The sequence below is a fragment of the Mytilus californianus genome, unplaced genomic scaffold (genome assembly GCF_021869535.1).
Source record: "Mytilus californianus isolate M0D057914Y unplaced genomic scaffold, xbMytCali1.0.p SCAF_21, whole genome shotgun sequence".
NCBI lineage: Eukaryota > Metazoa > Mollusca > Bivalvia > Mytilida > Mytilidae > Mytilus > Mytilus californianus.
The window spans coordinates 366,760-387,211 of NW_026262670.1; the positions used below are offsets into that span (position 1 = coordinate 366,760).

Genomic DNA, 20,452 nt, shown 5'->3' on the forward strand with positions numbered 1-20,452 from the left:
CCACTCTGTATATCTATCAACACTCTGCATATCTATCTTCACTCTGTATATCTATCACCACTTTGTATATCTATCACCACTCTGTATATCTACCACCACTCTGTATATCTATCAACACTCTGTATATCTACTACCACTCTGTATATCTATCACCATTTTGTATATCTATCACCACTTCGTTTATATATCACCATTCTGTATATCTATCACCACTTTGTATATCTATCACCACTCTGTACATCGATCACCACTCTGTATATCTACCACCACTCTGCATTTCTATCTCCACTCTGTATATCTATCACCATTTTGTATATCTATCACCACTCTGTATATCTACCATCCCTCTTTATATCTACCACCACTCTGTATATCTACCACCACTCTGCATATCTCTCACCACGTTATATATCTCCACTCTGTATATCTATCACCACTCTGTATATATATTACTATTCTGTATATCTATCACCCTTCTGTATATCTACCACCACTCTGCATATCTATCACAACTTTATATATCTATCACCACTTTGTTTATCTATCACCACTCTGTATATCTACCACCACTCTGTATATCTATCACCACTCTGTATATCTACCACTTCTCTGCATATCTATCACCACTCTGTATATCTATCACTACTCTGTATATATATCACCACTCTGTATATCTTTCAACACTCTGTATATCTACCACCACTCTGTATATCTACCACCACTCTGCATATATATCACCAATTTATATATCTATCACCATTTTGTATATCTATCACCACTCTGTATATCTACCACCACTCTGTATATCTACCCCCACTCTGTATTTCTATCACCACTCCGTATATCTATCACCACTCTGCATATCCATCACTACTCTGTATATATATCTCCACTCTGTATATCTATCACCACTGTGTATATATATCACAACTCTGTATATCTATCCCCATCCTGTATATCTACCACCACCCTGTATATATATCACCACTCTGTATATCTATCACCATTCTTTATATCTATCACCACTTCGTTTATATATCACCATTGTGTATATCTATCACCACTTTGTATAGATATCACCACTCTGTATATCTATCACCACTCTGTATATCTACCACCTTTCTGCACATCTATCTCCACTATGTATATCTATCACCACTCTGTATATCTATCACCACTCTGTATATCTACCACCCCTCTTTATATCTATCAACACTCTGTATATCTACTACCACTCTGTATATCTATCACCGTTCTGTAAATCTATCACCACTTCGTTTATATATCACCATTCTGTACATCTGCCACCACTCTGCATATCTATCACCACTCTGTATGATCTATCAAAGTTTACTGACTTTGAACATGTTGAACTAGGTTATAAAATGCTAGTACTATCAGATCGTTCTTTTGTGTCCTATTTATTGGTATATTTTTTTTTTGTCTGTATTGTGTTGATCTGGTCACCGTTTCACAAAGCCTTCTTAACTTACGATCACCGTATCATTTTACGATCCGTTTACGTGTGGTTCTACGTTCCCGTTACGTGTGTTTCACAAAGGCATCGTAAAGGACTACTAAGTTGATCGCAAGTTACGCACTGTGTATCATCGTAAGTGTATCGTAAAACGGAACTCTAGCTGTAAACAGGAGGTGTGAATCGTAGTTTATTTACATCGGAATATGGCACACTCTTCTTTCACAGATCGATGAGTCGAGCATGCCGATGAGAGCGGACGTGAAAATGTTTGCAGAGAGAATTCTTCAACATCATTGAAATTGTTTTGCCAAATTGGTTTCATGGATAAATATTGTTATCCTTACATCTTATATTTTATGTTTTGGATTATATTTTTTTGTTGAGGAAAGTTTCTGCAGATATTTTCAGGTTTGTTTGAGACATGTGGTCAGATGGAATCCATTAGTAGTTTCCATGTGGGAAACTATCAGACCAATCTATTTGATGTCTGATGGTTTTAGCTGTTGTTCCCCTAATGGATCTTTAGTTTCTTTCCGAGATGCTTTATTGTAGGATTTTCGGCTTTCCACTACCAGGAATACAGCTGGGCATTTAGCGGTATCGGTTTGGAATCCAAGTATGTCCTTTCCGGTTTCTCGTTCGTTGCCTTGACATTTGTGCGTCATCCGGGGTGACCTTATCCTTTATTTTGTATATAATTGTTTTTATATTTTGAATTTTTATATTTGTGAGGACGAGCGAATCAGGTGAGTGGGTGTGTTCGTATGTTTTTCATTTGTAGACGAAACACAAGCCTTGTATCTTTGATGGGTTACTTCCTTTGATATTCATTAATACTTTTTTTCTTTGTATTGGAAATTTGAAATAATAGGAGAGTGGCGAGACGTGTTTATATCTGATCAAAGAATTAAACGAATTTTTTAACAATTATTTGATAATGTCTAAAGTTATTATAGTACTGCAATTTTAGAGGAGATATGATTGATTGATTGCTGTTTTCTGAACGTACAGTGGCAAATATTTCATGCAGATTTATGAGCAAGAGAAGAATTTTCAAACAAGAAATAAGAAGTTGCATGCGTTGTCGTTGAAAAAGAATTAAAAGAAAGTCCAATAAAAATAAACAAAACAAGTGTATATAATGTGCGAATCCTGAAATACCATTTTCACTGTATCCGTTATGAATTTCTAATGTAAAATGATAAATAAACAGACGACAAATTCATGATTTTTGAATAGAATAAGAAATAAGATATAATGTGTACCGTTTTTATAAATTCATGATATAGGTATGAGATGCGGACGGGTTTTCATCGCGCCTACAGCCATCCAGGTGTAAAATTGGTACACAAATAGATAAATATTAAGAATAGTTCACGAACAGAGCGTGCAAGAGATTTAAAAGCAGCAGTTAAGTTTTATTTGCAGAAAAATGTACCTTTTAACATAATTATTAATGTTGTATAACTTAAAACAGGTTTTGTTATTCAGCTTGTTGATATTGAATTAAATTCCACTATGCTGTTTTCGTTATGCGATTCGTGTTTACTGTCGAATAATGATATTAGACTTTAATTTTCACTGTAGGGGCGATTCATTTCTATTGTACATGCGATGCATTTTCACGGAAGGAAATTAATTAATTTTCATCATATAACGTCTTAATTCAGCCGACTCTCTAACAAAATTTATGAAGTCAGAAGGATTGATTATATGTGACCCGCCACGACATTTCCAGGCTTATGGAGGTAGAAAATCATTGTGAGAAAAACGCTGTTAACTATATGTGACTAGCCACTTCCAGGCTAATGAGGGTACACTACAAAAGTCCAAAAGTCTGAAAAGACCAGTTTTTGTCTCGATTTGCATGAACTTTTACTCGACATTCTCAAAAAGAATGAATTATGTCTTAATTTTTCTTGACAAATTCTGACTTATATTAAATAAGTATGAAATTTACTCGACATATTCTCGACATTCTGAATACTGTCTAAAAAATTTTCGACAAATTCTCGACATTTAAATACTGTCTTAAAATTTCTCGACAGATTCTCGACATTCTTTTTTTTTCTCATTATGTCTCGACAGATTCTCGACATTCTTTTTTTTCCTCATTATGTCTCGACACATTCTGAACATTTTGAATTGTGTCTTAATTTTTCTTGATATATTCTCGACATGCTAAAATCTGTCTTGAATGTACTAAACACTAGGTCAAACTAGTTTTCCCATTGTTTAGTTAGAGTTATTCCCCTTAATAAATTAAATGCAGATTATTTTCTTTGGAAGTGTAAGTGTAGATAATAATATGTAAATCTATTATAAACAGTTTTTTTTCTGCATTTGTTAATCCTCCGTATAATAAATAAAACAAAACTCTAGGTATAGGTTTAGTTGCTCGCAGTAACATTTCTCTTTTCTAGCTAGCAATTTTAATCATGTTAATAACATTATAAACTATAAAATGATATATATTATAACAACAATATTCAAACAAAACAAAATACAAAATGTCCAATACATTATTTAAATGGACTGAAGTCATATTTGTTTTTATAATCATACATTATTATGTGAACTGACTGTCTTAATTACTGCGAGCACTTTCTGTGAAATAAAACCCAAAAATTATATAACATAACTGAACCCCACCTTTTGAACCGCCAAAGAATTTCTTTGCATATATTACCTATATATTTCTTTACCCCAAAACAAGAACCTATTATACAACTACTCTCACTAACCATTTTTGAACTTATAAATACTATAACAATAACACAGGGAAAACCCAAAGTCTCAACAAAAAGAAATTTAATTTTATCCTTCAAGATGACAAACAGTAAAGTGACAATTCAACATTCAAAACATATTTGTCTTTTAACAATAAAAATACAGGACAATTAGATTAAACAATAAACAAAGTAATTTTTGTGTTTCTTATCTCTTTACTTTAAGGATATTTGCTACTCTGTTTAAAAATAATAAGCTTTTTAAATGACTATATTACAAATTGATTGAATATAAATAAAGGAACTGGAAAAGCAGAAAAAAATAAGTGGTCTGTGTGCTTGTTTTCGAGATATAAGGCACTGAAAATTTGGTGGGGAATTATTATTTCTCTAGACTTTTACTACTTTAACATTGGCACCTTTTTTCTTTCAAAAACCATGAAAAAAAAACAAGGATTTTCATAGATTTTCAAACATGACATTTTTAAACTATATGTGATACAATTAAGGGAAAAAAGTCAGAGTTAGTGTGCAATTTTTTTAAATGGTAGTTCATGGATAAAACAAAACAAGAGGATTCCCAATTACTGGCAAATTTTAAAATAGAAGAGGAGAGAACATCCTTAAATGAATTAAATATATTTTAATTCAATCAGTATTTTATATAATATATTTAAAGTGAAACCTGAAATATTTACATAAATATATACAAAAAACAATCAACTAGCTTAGCCTATGATTAAAATACTGTTAATTTATATCTATATAAATTTTGATAAAATCTGAAAATAAAATTTCAATAACAATAAGATAACATTGTCTAAACTTTGCTTTTTGTATATTTATCTAGAACATTCTGAAGCAAAAAAAAACTCTGTCATGTTATTATGACATATTTTTTGTAATAACAATGAAACGAGTCATTTCGAATACCGACATGATAATGAGACTGTTCGATGACGAATTTTTCATTATCGAAGACACTAATATATAAAATACAAAATTATTGTATTCTATTGGCACTTAGTAATCTTCAACAGCGTATTTGAATAAAAATTTCAAACGAATTAAATTTACAACATTACAAACAGTTCTTAGCTCTATTTTAGAAAATGTAATTTAAACTTGTTAAAATGAAGTTAGTATAAAATTTGTCAAAGAAAGCTTTTAGAATTCCTTTTTTTTTTAATTTGTCTTTTAACTTAGATTTATGATGCATGTCTCTATACATAGTATGCAACGCGTAGCAGTTGTTCTCATATATGCATTTGATACAGTGCATTTATTATGGATATATTTTAGACTCCATTTATGAAAATCTATAGATCAGAGAATTTTGATTTTTTGTATCAATTTAAAATGTAGATTCAAATATTTATATGTCGTTGATACAGACAAAACGATCTTATCATGTCAAAATCATGATACAACAGGAAATTTTCATATTCACGGTCTGAACACAAGAATTTACAGAATAAGCATATTTCTTACTGAATAGAGAAAAATGGCCAAAAGAATTACAGAATACAGAAATGTAAACCCCCCCCCTCCCCTCCCCCCCCCCCCCCCCCCCCCCCTAATCCAGACCCTCATATATCATTGTGACGGATAGTTTTGTTTGTTTTATTTAACTGTTTTTATTTTCGAAAAGAATATTTGTACAAGGTGTTGTTAATAAATGTAACTGACAATATATACCATGCCCTCTCAGCCGACGTCATAATTTCATTTTTAATGAAAGAAAGTATTTAAAAGCTTCTCTCCCTGTGCAATATGAGAGCAATTTTATGACTACTTGCATAATTGTTTAATCGTATAAATTCTGTATCAAATTTATATTAATAATAAAAGTTTCAGATCTTTAATATTGAAAACGGGTTAAAATTATTTACTTGCATTAATGTTGATATAAAAACATCCAGTTCGTTTTTTTTTGTGTTTTTTTATAGATCTAAGAAAAAAAGCAACTCTGTTACACTAAAACAATTGACTAATTAAAATTGTCACATGGTGTCTTCTTATGTCGTCTGAATTACAATGTAAGTTATTGATCTGTAATTTATATATTCGCCATCCGTAATTATTATCTAAAATGTTTTTTTGGCATGCCATACTCGATAGAAGTGCGGACGTGAAAGAAAGCACAAAAAACGTGAACGGAGATTACATTTCGATGATTTCGTCATTTATAAAACATAATACGCGAATCTGAAGATCTGTATTAAAATTGAATGTTGACACCGATATCGATCTGTTGGATGTAGAATTTATTTTCAAAATAGGTGTTTGTTTAGGATATATACCATTCCACGGAGATTACATGCTTAACAAATCTCTGCAGTTTTCAACTTTGTTTAGTTTTCAAGACTGATATGATTTGGAATAAATGACGATTTAACAAAACTATTTATGGTAACCTTATAAACAAAATTATTTATGGTAACCTTATAATCAAATTTAACTCATATCACACTCTATGTTGTGCTAAATATTTAGTCTTGCTTGGTCTTCTATCCGTTAACGGGAATTACAGGTTTACGAAGAAAACATTATATAATGACGGCCGGTTTGATCACTATCGTTGTGCAATATGTACTAATCTTTATAAAAATTAAAAATATAGATAATAAAGAAATATAAAAATCTCAGATATAAGTATAACAAGCTACGGGTATATAACTCGATGTCGTTAGTTTTGCTTTGTTACGGTGGGACAAATGGGGGAGGGGGGGTGGGGTGGGGGGCGGGTAGGAGGTGTCATGGAATCCCGAGGTCCCGAATTTAAAAAAAATTAAATCCCGACATCCCGAAATTCGGAAAAAGAATTCCCGGATCCCGAAAGGATCAATCCCGAAATCCCGATTTTAAAAACAGCCGATCCCGGAGTCCCGATAAAGGTCCTACCCCCCCCCCTACAAATCAGCGTCATAAAATGGGCGCTTTACCGGAGAACCAGTGAGTAGCGCAAAGCTAACAAAACCTGCGTTTCAGGAGTAAGTGCATGGGACCTATTTGTATCATGTTTTATATCTGGTTCTATTGCAAATGTTATTTCATTGATACTGTGTCTATCCAGTCTGTATCTGGATATAATATCCATTTCATTTTCAAAATGATCAAACGAAGAAAGTGTGGTTCTAATATTGAAGATTCTTCTTCGTCTTCTAACATTTGCGGCATCTTGATCGAGAATAAAGCCATCTTAGATATGGTTTAATTCATATTCGCGGAAAAACTACGATCGAGATACGACTGGGTATAGCTGTAGTAAGTTACGCCAGGATTTACGTATTATTTACGCTCATCTTAACTTACGATGGCTTTGTGAAACGGCTGTAAAACCTACGATTTATTTACGATGAACGTACGATGACACGTGGACTTACGAAGGCTTTGTGAAACGGTACCCTGGACCTTTTTCAACAAATTTTTACTTTAAGTTCCGACTTTGGTCTTATCCCATGTGTACAGTTTCAGTTTAAGGTATGGTTTGGCACTAGACCTTTTTTTAGCCCCTTCCAAATATGCATGTGCCTTCCTCCGTCATGACATATTACATGTCATTGAGTCTTTGTTCCTGTATTTAATTTTGTTTTTGTTGTAAATATAAATCAGGCTGTATGTTTGCATATTTGCTTTTTTTTTACACTCGTCGTTTTAGAAATTAAAAAGAAGATGTGGTATGATTGCCAATGAGACAACTCTCCACAAGAGACCAAATGACACAGAAATTGACAACAATAGGAGAAGACGTTACTAAGTTGAAAAACTTGTGTCTAATCCATTTGTCATTTTTGAACAATAAAATATGTTTAAACTAACAACTATAGGTCACCGTACGGCCTCCGAAGCTAGAATACAATGTTGCTATTTACTGAAGTTACTCTTAGACAAGTAGCTCTGTACTGTTTTCTTGATGTTGGAGGTCCATAATATTTTTTTGACGGTGTTGTCCATGTACCATTTTGTAGATCGTACTTCTTGGGCATATGTTTTATAGCGACACACAACTAGAACTTTGGCTATTTTTCAGTTTAAGTTGTCGTCAGCTAGCAATTTATCTATGCTTTTTTTCGGGCTGATTACAGATGTTGTTCAATAGTCCAAGTACTCGGATATGTAGTTGGGCTTCTACTGGTAGTATTCCGTTTAGGATGTTGATAGTAACATCTGCTACATAAGTTGGTAATGAGAGTATAAGCTTATTAGTAGCTTTTTCTGGAAGTTTTCGATTAATTCTAGTGAACTTGTTTTTGGTAGTTTTAGCTCTTATCCATAGAGAAGTACTGGAGATACGTAACACGAATGACCGAATGACACTTGGAATGACCGTATGACACATGAAATTTTAATCTTAGTTTAAACAGTATTTATTAATGAAAAATTTTACAAGAATAAAGTATTAAAATATTACATGAAGTTTTAATCTTAGCACATATATGTGAATTTTAAACATTGATTTATAAATAATAGTACATTAAAAGTGTATGTTATAACTAAAACATGATTTATTTAAGCAGGCAAGTTCATAAAATGTTAATATAATTTCGTGGATACATCTGTTCCTGATTGCATATATACGATCGCTCAATGTGTTCAAGTTGGACTACCAAAGTGGGGCCCTCATTTGTAAAATATATTATAACTCACTGACACTCCATGAATTGAAATGTATTTCATTTAACAGTCAAAAAAAATTATTTTAAGTAATAATTTGGCGGTACGTTTTAAAACCGCTCAGGGCCTCCTGAGTGCACTCAGGACATGTAATAGATATTTTAGTGGGCGTTGAGGGTATGCGTCCTATAAATTATTTATTTTTTTATCTTAATATTTTTGTTTGAATAAAATTAATTGAATATTTTCAGAAGTTATTGAAGTGTTTATTAACACGCGCCGTTATTTGGAATATGTCATGCATGACCGATGATCATATTCGATACCAATTATCATGTTGATTAGGTCTATACAAATACTTAATTAGGTCGTGATCTTTAGTTATTAGTGAAGGTAATCAACACATACTAGTTAACCAAGCAAGAAAGGTTTTCTTAGAACAAACATAAAGATAAAAGTTGCAAAAAATGTTAAATAAACGTTTCGTTTTGTTTGTAATAATATTAAAGCCATTTGAGAATTTTAAGAAACCATTCAGTTTATTTAATTTGAAAACGTTAACAAATATAGATCTAATTCATTGCAAAGTGTGGCGTCCCCGTTTTAACAGCGTTTGTTTAAAGGTTAATTATGCATTGGCCACGTGTCGTTAAAAAACAAACTGATTAACAATATAATAGAGTTGTAAGGTAATAAATATTTCAGGTATTGAGCATTTGTCATTATCATGATTAGATTATCTAATTGACAACAAACACTTTATACAACTTACCAAGTAAGTACTAAAATGTAACACTTTGCAATAAATGGATGATAAATTCCTGCACCATATTTTACTCTTTTAATAGGGAAAATCAAGGAAAGAAAAACGGCGCGTGATATTTTTTTTTAATGATTATAACTTTCTAAAAGGAAATTCATTAGAACTTCGAAATGGTGTATTTCAACTTTGCTTAACTTATTTCAACATTTTAGTTATTTGTCCTAGTTAATTGTGCGGATGCCAGATTTATGATATATATTTCACTATCTTCATAAAGACAAATACGGATATAACATTCAAATTCTCTTAAAAATACCTCTCAAGACAAACTTCTAAATTCTAGATCCCTCTGATCTTCATTATTATCGATACACTTGTCATACATGTACATCCTGAATAAATCAATTGTTATTTTTATCAAATTTGGAAATTTAAAACTTCTAAAACGTTTCCCGTAAGAGCGTAATCTTTCATTCTTCTCTATCTGTATAGATGCACCATTGTATCTATATCTTATCCCTTATGACCATGAAATTTTCCTCCAATGTGTCGTGGCTTTCTATTGGCTATTTTTTTTCAGTTAATCAATTTTCTCAAAATTCTCAGATAATCCCGGATTATCTCAGAATTTTCAGATAATCCCGGATTTTGTCCAGTTAATTATTTATCTAATTTTGTGAGGAATATAATGAATTATCTCAAATATGCATTAAGCTGAGAAAATCCAGGTTTATCTTAAAATTCTGAGATAAACCGGGATTATCTGAAAAAAATCGAGATAATCCCGGTTTATCTGAGCTTAATGTAAAATAGTGAGATAATCCTAGTTCATCTGAGATAATCCTAGTTTATCTGAGATAATCCTAGTTTATCTGAGATAATCCTAGTTTATCTGAGATAATCTAGGATTATCTATAAAAGTGGTTCAGGCGTGCCATACATATGTATGTGACATGTTTCAAAGGGGCATTATACATCCTTTATTTTGTTAAATTGTGTACTAGTTCTATTGATATTATAATTGTCTTTATGTATATTAAACTTTAGAAAGATATAACAGCCCATAGTTTGCCAATCATGCATAACACACCCATGTTATTACAGAAAAAATATGCCTGTAATAACTAAAGGGTGTTATTACAGCTTCTTTACATCTCTTCGAAGCCTTTTCTCCTACATACATGTATATCACAATGTATTTTAATTTATTGTAATAAATAATGATAAGAACATGTAACGAGGTTCTGCGCAAGCTTCCTAGTCATTCCCAAGTGTCTCATGTAATAAGTTAAATGCCTGTAATAACTAAGCCTTGTTATTACAGCTAAGTTATCACTTAAAAGCCTTGTCTCATTGATTTACCATGGTTGATCAAAAATGTATTAATTGAATTGGAAAATTAGTTTTCAAGGTTATGTATTAAGTTACTGCGCAAGTTTCAAGAATGTGCCCATTGAAAATAAAATGTTTTATGGTACATTTAACTGATAACAAACATATGTTACTACGTATACAGATTAAGAGAAAGTATCCGTAATAACACATGTATGTTATTTTTCTCTAATAACTTATTCAAGTAACACCCTTGACTGATTAACAGATTAAATACAGATAAATTGTTAATTTAAAGTTCACACTGCAAAACAAAAGCAATATTTTTCCATTTAAGGACAAGCAATTTGATTTATTTGTGTGTATCATCTTGAAATACAATGTCCAGCAAATTAATTAGCAACCAATTTTTGACCTGTAGATTTTCAATTTAACACTTATGTTATTGGTGCTTTCTATCAATGTTGTGAAAAAAATTCCAGGTGAATGGTAAAGGCTCCTTGGAAACAACAAGGCACTTTCATTTCTGTCATTCATGTGAACATGATAAAAAGTTATTAATTTACACAGGAGAACACGGAGAACATTGTTACATTTAGTATTTTTTCAATGCTTGGAGTTTTAATGATAGTGATTTAAAATTTGAAGTAAGTGATTCCAAATTTTAATAGTGGACATTTGACATAATAGTGACAACAATTTGTATGCCCAACCTAAGGGTATTATGTTTTTCGGTCTGTGTCCATTCGTTCGTCCTTCCGTTTGTTCATTCGTCTGTGCATACTTTGTCAGGTCCTAATGACTGTCAGACAGTATTCACTTGACCTCAACCTCATTTCATGGATCAGTGAACAAGGTTAAATTTCCGTGGTCAAGTCCATATCTCAGATACTATAAGTAATAGTTCTACTATATTTGGTGTATGGTAGGAGTGTAAGGTGTACATGCTCAACTGGCAGGAGTCATCTGACCTTGATTTTATTGTCATGGTTCAGTGGTAAAAGTTAAGTTTTTTATACGACCTCAAACAAATTTTGCGGTCGTATATTGGTATCACGTATTCGTCATCCAAAGTCATTTGGTTTCCGGACAATTACTTTAGTTTAAGTGTATGGATCTCTATGAAATTTAACCAAAAGGTTTAATACCACAAACGAAAGGTTGGGATTGTTTTTGGGGGTGATGGTCCCAACCGTTTAGGAATTAGGGGCCAAAACAAGCATTTTTCTAGTTTCAGGACAATAACTTGTGTATAAGTATTTTGATTGTTCTGAAATTGTACCACAAGGTTCAATACCACAAGGTTCAATACCACAAGTAGAAGGTTGGGATTCATTTTGGTGGTAATTGCTTAAACCGTTCAGGATTTAGGGGCCAAAAAGGGTCTAAAACATGCATTTTTCTATTTTTCAGACAATAACTTGTGTTTAAGTGTATGGATGTCTCTTAATTTGTACCACATTTTACAAAAAGATAATTTCTTCAAAATTAATTTTTTTGGAAGGGGGAGGGGGTAATTTTTTTTTTGGGGGGGGGCAATTTTTTTCCTCAAAAGAAAATTCTCTTCAAATATTATTTTTTTTGGAGGGAGTAAAGAAAAAAATGTTATCCTCAAAATTTAAGAAAAAGATTGGGGTCACAATTTATTTTGCTAATTCTTTGTATATCGTCTGACAACAGATTTACTAAGTATTGCGCAACAGCACAGTGTATTGCACAACAGCAAGAAATCTTCAATTGAATATAAATTCAAATCATACAACCAATTTCAAGTTATGTGACTACATTTAATCTGTGTCTGAAACCTATAATATGTCAAATATTTAATTACAATCCAAATTCAGACCTGTATCAAGCTTGAATATTGTGTCCATTTTTGCCCCAACTGTTCAGGGTTGGACCTCTGCGGTCGTATCCAGCTGAGCTCAGCGAAGCAGTTTTTGTAATTTGGTTTGTTTTTACAATTCTGTATGCAATAGGATGATAGGTCACCTATATTTGGTGTATGGAAATATTTTACAATGAATATGTCAGTCTGGCATTTTTTATTTTACCTTGACCTCATTTTCGAGGATCATTGCTCAATGTTAAGTTTTTGTGTTTTGGTCTGTTTTTCTAAAACTACAAGCAATTGGTCATCTTTATTTGGTGTATGAAAGTATTTTACCATGTACATGTCAGTCTGGCAGGTTTTATTTTACTTTGACCTCATTTTTGGAAAGTTTGCTATAGCTTGCTATAGCAATATACTTTCCTAAGGCATCAACCTCAAACCGGAAGTTGGACAGACTATCGCAAGTGTTCTACTCCTAGATAATGTAGTACTAGTGCTTGAATACTAATTCTAGGAAGATGCTTTTGAAATTTTGAGTTACTTCTATTTTGATTAGCTTACAGCTTGAATTAAAATGTACTGTTTGTTCATCGATAATTCAAATGAATTTAACTTCATTTTGAAAATGACTATCAGAAACACTACTTCGCGGATCTGCGCTGCGCGGAAATTAAAATCAATACACATCTACACGAGACTGCAGTTTTTACGTTGAACCCGAATTTTTCAGTCGTTATATTCCACTGCTATATGGTGGCTCACAGAGAGCACCAATCAAAATCCTGGATTGGTGACACGTTTTTATTTCATAAAGAATTCAGGCCCTCGCGAGTGGGAGAATCGATCACGGGGAGGGACTGAATTATTCGGGTTATTTCTACGTTATGCTTTTATTGGTATTCCCCAGACATGCGTGAGATCCATATATGTGTACCTCCTGACAGGAGTACAATAATCCCATTTTCAGGGGTTTCCTCCCGTCCTCCCGTTGAAGAGAAAATAAATACTGTGTTTGAAATATTTCATGAATGAACATTTTTCTACGCTATTTTTACTACGATTATTACAAATGTTTATTAAAGACGTAAAAGCCTGAGTGTATCGAAAGTAACCTGGTATCTCATCTCGGCCCATAACAGACTCGGACTATAACAAACTTGGCCTATTACGAAATGGGACTATAACAAAATTCGTATATACTATTTGTTATTAAGTCTCCCAAACAAAGTTTGGAGACTTATTGTTTTTGCTCATTTCTTATTATTTTTTCTTCTTGGGGTCTATTTATGGGTATTTTGAGGGGCCTACAGAAGGGAGGGATTTACTAAAGAACCCTATGGGATTTTATTTTTTTTTAATTTTCAAATGACTATAACTTGAGAACAGTGACAGACACACACGGTCTTCAGTAATGATCACAGGACAATAAAACAAATCAAATAAAATATAGGTTGAGTCCCTGGGGTCACCCCTCTCCTTCCCCCTTTCAATTTGAGAATGGGCCTCTATTTTGTAAACAGTCGGGATGCCCACACCTAAACCATATATATTCATGTATGGGATGATAAAACAAATCAAATGAAATATAGTGGGAGTCCCTCTGGGTCACCCCACCCCCTCCTGTTTGAGAACTTGTAAACGGTCGAGATCCCCACCTTGAAACCATATATATTCTTGTATGGGACAATAAAACAAATCAAATGAAATATAGGGGAAGTTAACGGGGTTCACCCCACCCCTTCTTTTTGAAAACTTGTAAATGGTCGAGATCCCCAACCCAAAACCATATATATTCTTGTACAGGACAATAAAACAAATCAAATAAAATATAGGGGAGTCCCTGGGGGTCACCCCCACCCCATCCTGTTTGAGAACTTGTAAACGGTCGAGATCCCCACCCCAAAACCATATATATTCTTGTACGGGACAATAAAACAAATCAAATGAAATAAAAAGTCCCCTGAGAATCAACACCCCCCCCCCCCCCCCTCTTTTTTTTGAGAACTTGTAAACGGTCGAGAACCCCACCCCTAAACCATATATATTCCTGTTCATGATTTCAAGAAGATTTGAATGACATACAGGGTTAATCCCTATGCATCACTTATGCATATCACTTTACTAGACCAAACCAATTTGTACCAGTTGGACTTTGCCCAATGTCAGGCGACCATGGAATGACTAATTATGGGAGACTTCGTAACAGTATCATGTTACAATTAAAAACAAATTGTTCAGAGAACAGTTGAAGGTCTTTCCACCCATAAAGATCTATTTTGATATAGAACTATTAAAATTCGGTTTTAAATATCATATCCAGCGTCAAATGATAGCTTATTGTAAACTGATTCCAAAAATATATGGTTTCTATACATTTTTTTTCTAAATAAGGGAGATAAATTGTTACTTCCGGTTTGAAAAATGTCACTTCCGGGTTTTTTTTATAGTTTACTTGAAACTGATTCCAATAATATATGGTTTAATATACTTTTACATTAAATAAGTACAAAAAAAAAACTACTTCCGGTTTACACATGGTCACTTCCGGTTGGCTTTTCCATGGTCAAGTGGCTTGCAAGGTAATGCAAAAAATCCCATGGCTTTAATATGTATACATATGAGGTAAAAGCAAAGGTCAATATCTAGAACGTCAAATTTACCTATGACCTTGAGCTCATTTTCAAGGTCATAAACCAAGGGCTTCAAATCAAAAGACCATGGGTCTTAATTATATATGGTTAATGAGTTATATCACTATAAGCCTAATCTTTAATATAAGAGGGGAGAAAACTCCAATTTAATGTTAGTGTACCCTTTCAACCAAAATTTTTTGTGTTACGACATGTCGCAACTTACAATTTAGTAAAAATATGTTGTCGATATCTTATACATTTTTTGAAAAGAATTGAAAATAAGCCAAAATCAAAATTTAAAATATGACCTTGACCTCTGACCTTGACCTTATTTTCTTTTTTTTTATCAAGGACCTCAAATCAAAAGATCCTAGGTCTCTATCACTTATGGTTTACAAGATAGAAATGCATATCACTTATATCAAATGCATAAGGGGAAATAACTCTCATATGGAGTGTTCGTATGGCTTCGGTCAAAATTGGACAAATCATGCAAAGGGTATAACGAGCAATTTTATAAAATAAATTTGTCGCTTTCTTATACGGTTACGGAGGAGATGCAGTCACAAGGAAAACAGTGTTCAGGAAGATAACTCCTACAAAGAAAAGTATTAGGTTATGCAGGATGAATTTCAAAGGCGCATAAACTGTTTGATATCATATACCAAACATCTAAGCGACATCTTGCGAAACAAAATTTATAAGCAAGAAATAAAAGTGGCAGAAGAAGAAGAAAAAAAATAATAATTAAAAACCAATTGTTCAGAGAACAATTGAAGGTCTTTCCACCCATAAAGATCTATTTTGATAAAGAACTATTAAAATTCGGTTTAAAATATCATATCCAGCGTCAAATGATAGCTTATTGTACACTGATTCCAAAAATATATGGTTTCTATACATTTTTTTTCTAAATAAGGGAGATAAATTGTTACTTCCGGTTTGAAAAATGTCACTTCCAGGTTTTTTTTATAGTTTACTTGATACTGATTCCAAAAATATATGGTTTAATATACTTTACATTAAATAAGTACAAAAAAATAGCTACTTCCGGTTTACACATGGTCACTTCCGGTTGGCTTTTCCATGGTCAAGTGGCTTGCAACGTAATGCAAAAAGTCCCATGGCTTTATCATGTATACATATGAGGTAAAAGCAAAGGTCAATAACTAGAACGTCAAATTTACCTATGACCTTGAGCTCAATTTCAAGGTCATAAACCAAGGGCTTCAAATTAAAAGACCATAGGTCTTAATTATATATGGTTAATGAGTTATATCACTATATGACTAATTCTTAATATAAGAGGGGAGAAAACTCCAATTTAATGTTAGTGTACCCTTTCAACCAAAATTCATGTGTTACGACATGTCGCAACTTACAATTTAGTAAAAATATGTTGTCGATATCTTATAAGGTTTTTGAAAAGAATTGAAAATAAGCCAAAATCAAAATTTAAAATATGACCTTGACCTCTGACCTTGACCTTATTTTCTTTTTTTTTGACCAAGGACCTCAAATCAAAAGATCCTAGGTCTCTATCACTTATGGTTTACAAGATAGAAATGCATATCACTTATATCAAATGCATAAGGGGAAATAACTCTCATATGGAGTGTTCGTATGGCTTCGGTCAAAATTGGACAAATCATACGGAGGATATAGCGAGCAATTTTATAAAATAAATTTGTCGCTTTCTTATACGGTTACGGAGGAGATGCAGTCACAAAGAAAACAGTGTTGGGGGAGATAACTCCTACAAAGAAAAGTATTCGGTTACCCAGGGTGAATTTCAAAGGCGCATAAACTGTTCGATATCATATACCAAACATCTAAGCGACATCTTGCGAAACAAAATTTATACGCAAGAAATAAAAGTGGCGGAAGAAGAAAAAAAAAAAAAAAAATTAATAAAAAATATTCAGAGAACAATTGAAGGTCTTTCCACCCATAAAGTCTTTTTTGATATAGAACTATCAAAATTCTGTTTAAAATATCATATCCAGCGTCAAATGATAGCTTATTGTACACTGATTCCAAAAATATATGGTTTCTATAAAAAAAAATTCTAAATAAGGGAGATAAATTGTTACTTCCGGTTTGAAAAATGTCATTTCCGGGTTTTTTTTTATAGTTTACTTGATCCTGATTTCAAAAATATATCGTTTAATATACTATCACATTAAATAAGTACAAAAAAATAGCTTTTTCCGGTTTACACATGGTCACTTCCGGTTGGCTGTTCCATGGTCAAGTGGCTTGCAACGTAATGCAAAAAGTCCCATGGCTTTATCATGTATACATATGAGGTAAAAGCAAAGGTCAATATCTAGAACGTCAAATTTACCTATGACCTTCAGCTCAATTTCAAGGTCATAAACCAAGGGCTTCAAATCAAAGACTATAGGTCTTAATTATATATGTTTAATGAGTTATATCACTATATGCCTAATTTTTAATATAAGAGGGGAGAAAACTCCAATTTAATGTTAGTGTACACTTTCAACCAAAATTTATGTGTTACGACATGTCGCAACTTACAATTTAGTAAAAAATATGTTGTCGATATCTTATACGGTTTTTGAAAAGAATTGAAAATAAGCCAAAATCAAAATTTAAAATATGACCTTGACCTCTGACCTTGACCTAATTTTCATTTTTTTGGACCAAGGACCTCAAATCAAAAGCACCTAGGTCTCTTTCCATTATGGTTTACCAGTTAGAAATGCATATTACTTATATCACATGCATAAGGGGAAATAACTGTCATATGGAGTGTTCATATCGCTTCGGTCAAAATAGGACAAATCATGCGAAGGATATAACGAGCAATTTTATAAAATAAATTTGTCGCTTTCTTTTGCCGTTACGGAGTAGATGTAGTCACAAGGAAAACAGTGTTTAGGGAGATAACTCTTACAAAGAAATTTGTTCGGCTTAGAATGGGTGAAAATAAAAAGCGCATAAACTGTATGATACTATATAAGAAATATCTTAGCGACATATTGCAAAACAAAAATGTTACGCGAGAATAAAATTTGGCGGAAGAAAATAATAATAATAATCAGAAAAAAAACAATAGGTCTTTCCACAGAAAAGTGGAAAGACCTAATAATCAGAACAAATACAATAGGTCTTTCCACCGAAAAGTGGAAAGACCTAATTATTTGTTGTATTATGTAAAAAAACAAACTTTAACCACACAATCTACTAGTCGTAGTTCGAATTTGTTCAATATTTAACAATTCAAACAAGAAAACTAACTGCTTAATTAGTAATAATACAATTTACTACAAACAAATATGAAGGACCTTAATCAATAAAAAATACAGGCCCTTTACATTGAATGGGCACAGAAAGAAATTAACAGAGCTTTCTGTATATTTGATTATTTTAAATCTACAGTTTAAGGTTGTAATAGAAATTATCAAAATTTTACAAAACAAACATATGAAAAAAGTGATTTTTGATAATTGCTGATGAGACAATGGTTTAGGGAAAAACACCAAAGCTGTGATTAAATACATATTTAAAATAATACACATCTACAACCTATTTGAAATAATACACATCTACAACCTATTTGAAGTAATACACATCTACAACCTATTTGAAATAATACACGTCTACAATTAACCTATTAATAATTTGAAATAATACACATCTACCGTTGCAAAATTTCCACAGGTGCTATACAGCACTTTGATTAAAGTTCATTGATCAATGTTGAGTTTTTGTGTTTTGGTCTGTTTTTCTTACATTACAAACAATAGGTCAACTATATCTGGTGTATGGAATGATTGTAATGTGTATATGTCTGTCTGGCAGGTATCATATGACCTTGACTGCATTTTCATGGTTCATCATGTTCATTGGTCAATCCAAAGTTTTCATGGTTAAGCTTGTTTATTAGATACTATAAGCAATATGTCAACTGTATTTGGTGTATGGAATGATTTTTAGGTGTGCATATCTGTCTAACAGGGTTCATCTGACCTTGACCTCATTTTCATGGTCCGTTGTTCAATATAAAGTTTTCATGGTTTGGTCTGTTTCTTGTATACTATAAGCAATATGTCAACTATATTAGGTGTACATATCTGTCTGACAGGGTTCATCTGACCTTGACCTCATTTTCATGGTTCATTGTTCAATATAAAGTTTTCATGGTTTGGTCTGTTTCTTGTATGCTATAAGCAATATGTCAACTATATCTGGTGCATGGAAGGATTTTAAGGTGTAAATGTAATTCCGTCTTAGTTTACCTGACTTTGACCTTATTTTCTTTGATCATGTAAAGTTAATGTGCTACTTGTAGTAAAACGTTATATTTAGAACTATCAATATAAAATTAATAGTCTGTAAAGCAGGCAAGACATTATAGCATGTGCACTCTTGTCTAAAACTCTAGAATTTATCCTTCTTTTATTCTACAGAAACAAAAGCAGATTGACCCTAGTTTAGCAGGTAAGTGTTACATTTACAATGATTTAAGCTGATATGTATTTTTGTTTCCTATTTCGTTATGAACAACACAACTATTTCATTATTTAGAATAAAAATATCATTTTAGAGAGAATTCTGAATAAAAAAATTAAGATATGTGGTGTGATTACCAATGAGACAACTATCTCCCATACAGAACAACTGATAGGATGGCCAACTTCATTGCTCAACTGGCCGCCAGTTGAGCAAACAGTTGAGGGCCAGTTGAGGGCTAGCTGGCCGTCAGTTGAGCAAATAGATGAGGGCCAGTTGAGGGCTACCTGGATTTTTGCCATGCAAATTAGGTAGCCCTCAAATATCAATTGCTCAACTTTATGCAAATTAGTTGAGCAAGGTTTAAAAAAATATCATAGTTGAGAGCTAGGTGTTCAACAGTTGAGCAATTAGAGTTGAGGGCTACCTGGCCAACAGTTGAGGATCAGGTCATTTAAATTGTGTATTTTATAAAGCCAAAATACTGCTGAAAGATCTAAACTCACAACAGACTACATGACAGCTTTATCCTTGCTTTTTAAAAGTTATCTAGTAAATAAAATCTAGTTAATCCTGCAGCCATAT

At 32.5% G+C, this 20,452-nt stretch overlaps 1 protein-coding gene across 1 annotated transcript in view; it reads left to right on the forward strand.

Annotated features, from left to right (window-relative positions):
• Positions 1-20,452, forward strand: part of LOC127731931 (probable serine/threonine-protein kinase qkgA) — a 93,832-nt gene that overhangs the window by 53,360 nt on the left and 20,020 nt on the right. Inside the window, exon 7 of the mRNA XM_052240781.1 lies at positions 19,825-19,855. Within this exon, the coding sequence (XP_052096741.1) occupies positions 19,825-19,855 (31 nt within the window). The remainder of the gene's footprint in view (positions 1-19,824; positions 19,856-20,452) is intronic.